Source organism: Mandrillus leucophaeus, unplaced genomic scaffold (genome assembly GCF_000951045.1).
Source record: "Mandrillus leucophaeus isolate KB7577 unplaced genomic scaffold, Mleu.le_1.0 Scaffold145, whole genome shotgun sequence".
Lineage (NCBI taxonomy): Eukaryota > Metazoa > Chordata > Mammalia > Primates > Cercopithecidae > Mandrillus > Mandrillus leucophaeus.
Window position 1 is genome coordinate 1288661 of NW_012101421.1, and position 11243 is coordinate 1299903.

The following is an 11243-nucleotide window of genomic DNA, read 5'->3' on the forward strand; positions in this document are numbered from 1 at the left end:
CTGGGGTGGGTGGATCACCTGAGCTCAGGAGTTCAAGACCAGCCTGGCCAACATGGCAAAACCCCATCTCTACTGAAAATACAAAAATTAGCCAGTCGTGGTGGCTCACGCCTGTAATCCCAGCTACTTGGGAGGCTGAGGCAGAAGAATTGCTCGAACCCAGGAGGCGGAGGTTGCAGTGAGCCAGGATTGCACCACTGCACTCCAGCCTGGGCGACAGATTGAGACTCCATCTCAAAAAATAAATAAATAAATAAAAATTGACCGCATTGATCAAATTCTGTAGCACACAAGTGACAGTCCTTGTATGGAATACTTACTCTTCCCTCAGGATTCCTCTGATATTCCATATGACACATGACTCTTTGGCATATGGTAAAAGTAGAGATGTCAAGTTGTTCTATATATTAAATGTTAGTGAAGCCTGGTTTCTTTCCTTTTTGGAAATAAAATACAAACATAATGAACATTTATATATTTTCTTAAATTACTCCACTTTGGAGGGCATAACCTTATACCACGTCCTAGTTTCAAGTAAAAAAGTTCACAAATTCTTGAGTCTACCCTAGCATTTAAAAGCTTACTAGTCTAGGTAAAGGTAGAGGAATGGGATTTAAGGTAATTCTGCAAAATTCTCCATACTTCTGTAACTGTGCATAAGTTAATTTTAAAGAACATGAATAAGAATCTAGTAAGCAGTCAATTTATTTAAAAGTAATTAATATTGTAATTATTTCATAGTTCAGAACCATTTGAAGTTCAGATTTTGTTTTTTAAAGGACCCAATAGGAAAAAGGAGTATTGAAGTTCAGAATTTTAAAACAAATTCAGACTAGTCTTCTTCATTAATGGTTCAAGATAATGAACCTTTAATGTGTTTTCATAACTTTGAGGTACTAACTTTTTCCCCCTGTGCTTCTTAAGCAATAGGAGTGAAACATCCACATCTGATAACACAGAAACTTACCAAGAGAATACAAGGTAAGCTTTTGAAAAATCCTGCCACGTTAGCAAATAATATATTTATTACTTTATCAAATAGCTTTTTAAATTAAACTTTTTTTTTTTTTTTGAGACAGTCTCGCTTTGTTAGCCCAGGCTGGAGCAGTGGTGTGATCTTGGCTCACTGCAACCTGCGCCTCCCAGGTTCAAGTGATTCTCCTGCCTCAGCCTCCTGAGTATCTGGTATTACAGGCGCCCGCCACCACGCCTGGCTAATTTTTGTATTTTTAGTAGAGACAGGGTTTCACCATGTTGGCCAGGCTGGTCTCGAACTCCTGACCTCAGATAATCCACCTACCTCGGGCTCCCAAAGTGCTGGGATTACAGGCATGAGCCACCGCGCCGGGCTGTAAATTAAACTTTAAAAATTCAGTTAAATCATTAGGCATAGTGTTTGAAGTTAGCAGTTTAGAAATAGAAAATGCAGTTACTGCTTTTAAGAATCACATTAGGTTAGAAGAGTTTAGCTATTCTCTTTCACTGTAGTCAGGTTTCTTCCACACATTATTCAGGTAAAGTTGCCATGTTGAACTGTCCCTTCCTGAAATTCAGAAGTATTAAAACTCAGTGATGCTTGATCCTTAGAATGTTTTCGAGTATTTCATTCTCATGATCAGTGCTTTTTTTGCTTTTCCTTTGAATTTTGGATGTTGGATTCCTAGGGCCTGATATTTATTAGAGATACAATATTGATGGAAGTCTTTTACAAGTTTTAAGTTCCTAGATATAAGGTTTGCAAAATGTGGAATACTACAGAATATTAAAAATTTTCAAGAGACATACAATGACAGCTATTGGCATCACACAAACGACTCCAATTAAGTTTGGACCTAACTACGCAATAAATGGAGCCAGCTAGGTTTTTGGTTTTGTTTTTGTTTTGACCTAGAGACACCATGAAAAAATTTACTGAGGACACTAAAAGTACTGTAAACTGAGATTGGGAACCTCTGTAATGCATCATTTCCTGAAAACATGTTCAAAATGAGAGAATCTTTGAATAGTCTAAAAATTATAACTTTTTAAAAAATGTGTAGTGATTCCTCAAAAAATAGGAGAGCATTATTTTTATGTTATGATTTTGAAGTAAGTATGTTTCGTTTAAAATTGTTTTATAGTTCTTCTGGTCATCCTACTTTTAAGTGTCCCCTGTGTCAAGAATCAAATTTTACCAGACAGCGTTTACTGGATCACTGTAACAGTAATCACCTATTTCAGATAGTTCCTGTGGTAAGTACATATGTTTAAGACAGTCTTCTGCTTAGAATAAAACGTGCTGTTCTGTTTATTTCACTTTATGTATACGAGGGAAAGTAGTTGATTTATATTTGGTTGGGGCTTTATCAGTAAGGTAGATTTTTGTCAACAAAGGATTGATGACTGTGAAGCAAAATGAGATATTTAAAATTGCAGTAACTCTCATTATAAAAAGGGAGATGCATAGTGTGAGGTAATATAGCAGTCTGGAGAAGAGTGAAATAATGAAAGATGAACTGGGAACTCATTCCTGCGCAGTAGCACAACCTGTCCATTGAGGCCTCAGTTACTACTTGCTCTGTAGATGGCAGACAAGTAGATCTAGTCAGGTAGATTGCTATAGGTGAAAATACCTATAAGTAAGAATAAAGTCAGCAGGTCTTTTTATTTTCTTGCAGAATATAGTATGTGAATGCATAAAGCAAGGAAAGAAAAGACTTAGACTTTCTATTTGATGCCTACATATTTTTTATGACATTTTGAGAGTATGTAAGAAAATGGTGAGAGCTTTTTGATAGTGAGGGAGATAGAGCAGAATTCAGGATTCCAGCATACAATGATCCTAGAAGTGTTTCACAGGTAAGTTATTTCAGCTGTGAATGGAACAGGAGAAACTGAGCTGGGAGAGATATTTCCCTTTCAGCTGAACATTTGGATATATAAATACTGTCTTCAGAAAGAAGAGGAAGGAAAATGTTATCAATAAGAATTGTAGATATTTCTAAGTTGTTTTATTGAGTATGCTAGGAAGAGTTGTGAAAGAATATGCTTCAGGACCGGGCACGGTGGCTCATGCCTGTAATTTAGCACTTTGGGAGGCCAAGAGGGGAGGATTGCTTGAGCCCAAGAGTTCGAGACTAGCCTGGGCAACATAGTGAGACCCTGTCTATTTAAAAATAAAGAAAATGAAAAGAATATCCTTCAATAACCATTGAGGGATGATCTTAAGCTCTCACATACCACCTAAGAAGGTGTACTACCTACTTTGCTTATTAGAATGGGTTCAGTTATGCTTAGGCAAATACAGTGCCAAAGAAATTCCAGGAAATCTCGCTCATATTTAAGATTTTACTTAGTTTTATATTGGATTACCAAATTTTTATTCATTTCTGCATAATATTCGATATATCATAAACTTTGACTAGAGTTTAATTACTGAAGGTTTTTTGTGTGTTATTACAATTATGTTATCCATTCACTTTTTAAGATGTACTTCATTTAAATGTAAGGATATGGCTGGGTGTGGTGGCATACGCCTTTAATCCCAGCACTATGGGAGGCCAAGGCAGGAGGATTGCTTGAGCCCAGGAGTTTGAGACCCAGCCTGGACAACAGCGAGACCGTGTCTCTAGTTTAAAAAAAGAAAAGAAAAACTAAGGATACAATTTAAAGTAAATTTTCCAGTGTACTTCATTTTTATTTTACTTACAAATGAAATAAAACTAATACTAATTATATGATTATTGTATAGATCAAATGAGATAATATATTGGGTATGTTGCAGGCAACCAGTTAGTGATAACTATTACAGCTGGTATTATTAAAAGCTAGATTTCTGTTGAAACATTTGTGTAATAAGAGATTTAAGGAATAGAATGATATTCTTACTGTGTTAGATTAATGTCATTTATCTAAGGTAATTAATTGGGAAATGATCTAGTCATGGAACTTGGCCTTTAAAAATGCTTCTCACGTAGATATTTTTGGTTACATATCCCTGTGCTATTTTAATAGTCTCAATAATTGTATAATATTTCATTGTTTTTATTAATTTTTTTTAAAACAATCCGTTTCTTATAGACATGTCCTATTTGTGTGTCTCTTCCTTGGGGAGATCCTAGCCAGATTACCAGAAATTTTGTTAATCATCTAAATCAGAGACATCAGTTTGATTATGGAGAATTTGTGGTAAGTGAATTCTTCAAGATTAAAAAAGTACTGTTTAAATATTCAAGTTAAAATAACTTTTTAAAAAAATCTAGACTTAAATTTTGTAGCAAGCTGTTGTATCTTACTGGATGGATTTAGAGCAAGTTCTTAGGTTTTTAATAATATTGGTGAACTTTAGCTTGTAGAAATGGTAAAAATGGAGTTTATTCTCTACCTCCTGTACTAAAGAGAATTAATAGAGGAACAGCAAGCACCCAGATTAGCAAAATGATGATTTACATGAAAACTCTGTGTAGATTTAAGGGAAAATTGTACCTACAAGAGAAGTAAAATTGGTACAACATATGGAGGATACATTTCTCATGTCATATAAGTTGCTTGTATTATGCTAGAAATCTTAGATTTCTCACATCTAACAAACATGTAAGACACATCCTTTTTTAAATGAGGGAGCTTAGTTATCAGGCAAAGCTAGGTTACAAAGAGACTAAGAGTGTAAGAGAAGTTGTATAATGTAAAAATGAATTCATAGAGCAAAATAGATTAATTTCTACTTCTAAATATGTGTGATATACTTTTAAAATTAGGTGAATACCTGTTTTGTTAATTGTTAAATTGCATTTTATTCAACTTCAGTTTAATCAAAACTTTATTTAAAATTAGCCCTGACAAAGAATGGCTATTTGTTTTCCAGTTTAGGTAAGCACAGTGACATGAACAAAATCTACATTTTTGTCTGCCTTCCAGTGTTGATTCTAGATTATTATTAAATTCTCATTGTAAGAAAGATTGTAATGTATTTGGAAATACAAAAATTTGTGAACCACTTTTGACCATTAGATCATTTTACCTTGCCATAGAAAAGTAGGTAATCTAGGCAGGGCGCGGTGGCTCACACCTGTAATCCCAGCACTTTGGGAGGCAGAGGTGGGCGGATCACAAGGTCAGGAGATCAAGACCATCCTTACTAATACAGTGAAACCCGGTCTCTACTAAAAATACAAAAAATTAGCCGGGTGTGGTTGCGGGTGCCTGTAGTCCCAGCTACTCAGGAGGCTGAGGCAGGAGAATGGGATGAACCCAGGAGGCGGAGCTTGCAGCAAGCAGAGATCATGCCACTGCACTCCAGCCTGGATGACAAAGCAAGATTCCATATTAAAAAAAAAAAAGACAAGAAAAGTCAATAATCTAATTATTTCACATTGTCAAATAGAGGCCTTAATTTTAAAGCAAAACTCATAGGGCATAAAATTGATAGCAAATATAGCAAATGTAATTTTTAAAATTAAGGAGTAGTTTTATAACTGATTGAATAAGCTGTAGACTTCATGTGATGGTTAAGAATTTATTACTCAGCTGGGCACGATGGCTCATGCCTGTAATCCCATTACTTTGGGAGGCTGAGGCAGGTGGATCACCGGAGGTCGGGAGTTCAAGACCAGCCTGACCAACATGGCGAAACCCTGTCTCTACTAAAGATACAAAAATTAGGTGGGTGTGATGGTGTGTACCTGTAATCCCAGCTACTTGGGAGGCTGAGGCATAAGAATTGCTTGAGCCCAGGAGGTGGAGGTTGTGGTGAGCCAAGATTGCACCACTGCACTCCAGCCTGAGTGACAGAGCCAAACTCCTGAAAAAAAAAAAAAATTCTTACTCAACTTATAATTCAATAAATGCTTGTTTTCTTAAAATCAGTTTACTGTCAGATATTTGGCATTATTTTCTAGAGATGAAATTTTCAAAAAATTCATAAATCAAAAAATATTTATGATTGTGTGTTATGATTAACTTCAGTTGTGTTTTTCTTTTTCTTTTATTTTTATTTTTTAAAGAGACAGTCTCCCTGTGTTGCCCAGGCTGGCCTGAAACTTATAGGCTCAAACTTACCTTCTGCCTCAGCCTCCTGAATAGCTGCAACTACAGGCGCATGCTTAGCCAGCTTTACAATTAACCACGTTTTTTATTAATGACTTATAAGGCATTATAAAACTCAGATTTTGTTCTGTGCTGATCTCTGTTTTACAACTGAACTTAAGTTTTTATTAAAGTTTAGGTATTCAAATCTTGTATCTTAAAAGATACCGTTATATATGTTGTACGTAACTGTCCTGAGTGTGTGTAATGTGTATCAAGATGTCTAATGTATTGGGCAAAGTATTGAGTATTGAGTATGTTTTTCCTGTTGACATGAATGTTGTTACTGTTTTTAGAATCTTCAGCTAGATGAAGAAACCCAATATCAAACTGCTGTTGAAGAATCTTTTCAAGTAAACATCTGAAGGCTGTAGACATCTCTGCATCTTTGTACCTGCAAGTGCCATCTTTAAGGGGGAAACTACATGAAGTCACCGTTTCAGTAACTTGATGTGTATATTAATAAAAGTAATTCAGTCATTTTAGTTTTTTATTGAAAATAAAGTTGGGGCTTCTAAAAACTTCATCCTCTTGATAAGTTAAAAAATGAAAGTTATGACATGAGCTTTAAAAGCATAAAAAAGATGTTTCACTAATGGTAAAAGAGAATCCCTGTTGTACTTTATCTTTTTGTAATATTAAATATTCTTGAATTTTTCATTATTATGTTGCTTTTGGAATTTGGTGCATTCCTCCCATTTACTTTATTATTGTACACATTTAACACACAGTATCAAATTTTGAACGATGTGATTGATATAACCTAACAAATCTGAGCCAGTTATTAGAGTTGCAGAATAGAAACTTGAAGTGCTAAATGGAATAATCCAAAGGAAATTTTTAAAATGCAGATTCTAGCTGAAAAATTCAACTATAAGAAAATTGTATTTATATAACATTTGCTATTTTTGAAGACTAGTGAGATTTCTGTAATAATTTTAGTTCTTTAAAAAGTGAAAGCTTGTTGTAAAGATACTTTCTTTTTGTTATTAGAAGGAAATACAAAGAGAAAAATTTATTTCTTTCATGGGCATTTGGTAATTTCAGTCTTTGACTGATTTGTAAGCCTGGCATATACTAAGCTGAATAACAGCTCTTTGGCCTCAGAATTTTCAGTAGCCAGTATTTCTGATTAACTAAGTTGAAACTCTTATTAGAAACTTTCAGTTGGTGATACTGTATTCTAGAAGATGTAAATGAGAGATTTGACTTCATCTCAGTTTAGAAATTTATTCAAAGCTAAAGATGTATATGTATATATACATACACTTTTGTGTGTATATATACACACACATATGTATGTATGCAGTTTGTCAGGTTATATATAGAATTTCTATTAAGGATTTTTTAAATGGACAAGCAATAGGGGGTTGAAGTGTTTATCTGATTTGTTAAAATTTTGTATATCACCAAATTAAAAACTGATAGTCACAGTGCTAAGTGATCTAGTTGGCTGCTATTACACCTTAAAAATTGAGTTTACACACACACACAATTAACTGTGTATATGGTGCTCATTTGTTATTCTCAAATATAATGTGTGACCGTGATACAATGAGAAAGATTCTACCAACCACTGTTTCACTACTTTTTAGTCAAAATTGGGTTTGTTCTTAGTATTCATTAGTGAAAATCATAAAGTATTTTGTAGAAGGCCCAAATCACAGAATAAAGGACTAAGAATGGGTTCGCTGACATTCCATACTAATATACATTGTTTATGCTTTCTTTAAAATAACTAAAAGAACATAAAAGAGAATCTCAGAAGTAGTTTGCTGCTAATATATACATATATTGTATAAAAAGGTATATTTTGGTTTTGTTAAAACCCTTGTTGACTTTTCTACACTGAACGTTTTTTTAACTTGATTTAATAAAAATGTTAATTTTGGAAGTGGAGTTTTGTAAAAACCTTTTTCAATCAAACAGTAAAGACTTTATTTATGGATTGTAATAACCACAAAAAAAGCCATACATCTTAATGAACATATGCCTTTGTTCTGTCATTTTAAGAGTGATGTTTACTATGTATATGCTTGAGCATTTTCTCTGCAGTTACATGGGTGTAATTTAAAAAACAGCTCCTTTTTAAGAGGCTTTTGACCATAGTTTTTTCTAGTTTAAAGCAGTAACTTTCATAGTTTCTTTCAAAGTTTAATACATCCAATATGTCAAGTTAAACCATTCTGGGATTTGGGAACTTCTTTAAAGGAAAATTGTAGTAGAGGTCATCTTGATGGAATTGTGTTTTAAAGTTTTGTGAATGAGTTAAATATCATTGATAGTCTTGTGTGTCTCACATACCAGCTTTTTCATAAGGAAAATACTATTTGCTTTTATCTGAGAATTTCTCAGTATGAAAATGATTGTTTAAAATTTCCCTTCTTTTTGTCAGTGAATTGGGAATAGGGATAGACTTTACAGATTTAATTTATGGAAATTAAATTTATGGGGAAAAGTTTTTATTTTGAATATTATAGCTGAGTCAGGATTAAAAGAGGGAAACTGTATTGATACTCCCAATACCTAAATTTCACAGTACCACTTAGGAAAGCTATTTCAACAAATTACAGTTTTGTTGTTAAACAGAGCCTTATTTGAGATGTATTGCTTTATTTTTCAATTAAAAGTGGTTTTCTCCTACTTGTGTGTCTAATTAAAATTTTGTCTGGAGGCAAACATTTAACTCTCATAATTCACCCTGAAAGACATATAGGAGATAACCCATTATTTTGCATTTAAAAACGTGGATAAGAAAAAGCTACCACATGCTGGTGCTATATGTCAGATTTAACTTTATAAACCTATTTTATCCATTTCAAATTGTTAATCACCTTATAAAGCAATTTTATGAAGTGTCCATGAAGGAAGATTTTCAAGCCCTGTTAGCAGCTAGGCAGAAAGATTGTTCATTGCTTAATAAATACTTTTATATGGAGATACTACTTTTAAGTAAGATATCAGGATTATAAGACTACATTGCCAAATACAATGTCATATACCTATGGGCTGCTTGGTAAGTATTAATTACGATCTTCAATACATCATAACTTCTACAGAAACCCCTTACAGCTGCTACTCAAACCCCTTGTAGAAGCGTGATTTTTTATCATACTATGTAGAAAAGGTGTGACCCAGAAAACATGTAAATACACATAAAACTCATAATAGACATAAGTAAAGCACCCATTCCATGATACGAGTTAGTGTGTAACATAATTCTCTGTGCAGTACAGTTCTGAAAAAAGATAGGGAAGGGAGGTGAGTTACAGGGGGATACAGGAATCTCAGGAAAATGGGTGTTACAGCCTGTCTCCCCGCTTCAACAACAGTGGTCCAGTCCTGGGATTGAGAAAGATGACATACACTGCATTCTTCCCCCAAGAGGAGTAAAATGGGCGTATTCCATTTTGTACTTTATTGACAAACAATTTAAACTATATTGTACTATGTCCTGTATAACGAACTCCTCCATCCTGAGGAACATATACCCCCATCTCTACAAGTAATCAAAAAATTGGCCGGGTGTGGTGGTGTGCACCTGTAGTCCCAACTACTCAGGAGGCTGAGGTGGGAGGATGGCTTGAGCTTGGGAGGATGAGGCTGCAGTGAGCTGTTACCGTGCCACTGTACTCCAGTCTGGATAACAGCAAGACTCTCTCAACAAAACAAAAAACAGGATTTTTATTTTTACTTTTTTGAGATGGAGTTTGCTGTTGTTGTCCAGGCTGGAGTGCAATGGCATGATCTCGGGTCACTGCAACCTCCACCTCCCGGGTTCAAGCGATTCTCCTGCCTTAGCTGGGATGATAGGCATGCGCCACCACACCCGGCTAATTTTTTGTATTTAGTAGAGACAGGATTTCACTATGTTGGTCAGGCTGGTCTTGAACTCCTGACCTCAGGGGATCCACCCACTTCAGCCTCCCAAAGTGCTGGGATTACAGGTGTGGGCCACCATGTCCGGCCAAAAAAACAGGAATTCTTAAGATTGTAATAGTGAAAGACATACTGCAGAATTTAAGACGAGCAAGGCAGGGGAATAAATATGGAAGACTGGTAACCAGATGAGTCACAGCCATTTGGTGGAGGATATGGAGAGGAAGAAAACAGGATGTGAGGGAGATTTCATATTTGTCTAAGTGGGCAATAATGGTACATGATGCTGAAAGTGTACAAAGTGAACAATAACCTGAAGTAATCCATGCTCAGGTCAAGAAGAAAAAAAAAGCATTACTAGAATCTCCTAAGTCTTTTTGTTTCTACTTCCAGTCACAACTAACTACTATCAGTATGTAACTTCTAATACCACACATGGGTTTGTGATAAGTGGAAGCACAGTAAATATTATTTTATATTTGGCTTTTATAACATTGTTTTGTGATTTTTCTGTTTTTTTCTTGTGTTTACAGCAGCAGTGACTTGTCTTTGTCCAGAACAGGAAAGCTTAGTCTTCTAAAGTTACATTTTAATATTTGTAAAAGTTGTATTAAATGTATTACAAGTGATTCTTTTATGTATGCTGGCACCTGGGGATGCCAAATGTAGCTAAAAACAAAACAGGTTGGTCTTCTCCTCATAACTGAGGAAGGAAGTGAAGAGCCTAGCCAAATGACCTTCCATTGCTCTTACCTGACTTTCCATGAGCTGTGTATGGGATGTTCTATCTTTCTTTTTTCTTTTTTTTTTTTTTTTTTGAGACAGTGTCTCACTCTTACCCAGGCTAGAATGCAGTGGTGCAATTTCTGCTTACTGCAACCTCCATCTCCCAGGTTCAAATGATTCTCCTGCCTCAGCCTCCTGAGTAGCTGGGATTACAGGTGTGCCTCTACACTTGGCTAATTTTTATACTTTTAGTAGAGATGGGTTTCACCATGTTGTCCAGGCTGGTCTCAAACTCCTGGCCCCAAGTGATCCGCCTGCCTTGGCCTCCCACAGTGCTAGAATTACGGGTGTGTGCCACTGTGCAGGGCCTGGATGGTTTTTTTGTTGTTGTTTTTTTGGGAGGATGGAGTCTCACTCTGTCACCTAGGCTGGAGTACAGTGGTGTGACTTCGGCTCACTTCAGCCCCTCCCAGGTTTAAGTGATTCTCCTGCCTCAGCCTCTCGAGTAGCTGGGATTACGGGCATGCGCCACCACACCTAGCTAATTTTTGTATTTTAGTAGAGACAGGGTTTTG

At 35.5% G+C, this 11243-nt stretch overlaps 1 protein-coding gene across 3 annotated transcripts in view; it reads left to right on the plus strand.

The window, feature by feature from the left end:
- RNF138 (ring finger protein 138, E3 ubiquitin protein ligase) overlaps positions 1 to 8050 on the plus strand; it is a 45432-nt gene extending 37382 nt beyond the window's left edge. For all 3 annotated transcript variants that reach the window (XM_011974382.1, XM_011974383.1, XM_011974384.1), the window contains 4 exons: positions 925 to 981; positions 2121 to 2232; positions 4060 to 4167; positions 6360 to 8050. In XM_011974382.1, coding sequence (XP_011829772.1) covers positions 925 to 981; positions 2121 to 2232; positions 4060 to 4167; positions 6360 to 6428 — 346 coding nt within the window. In that variant the 3' untranslated portion in view covers positions 6429 to 8050. The remainder of the gene's footprint in view (positions 1 to 924; positions 982 to 2120; positions 2233 to 4059; positions 4168 to 6359) is intronic.
- The last annotated feature ends 3193 nt before the right edge of the window (positions 8051 to 11243 follow it).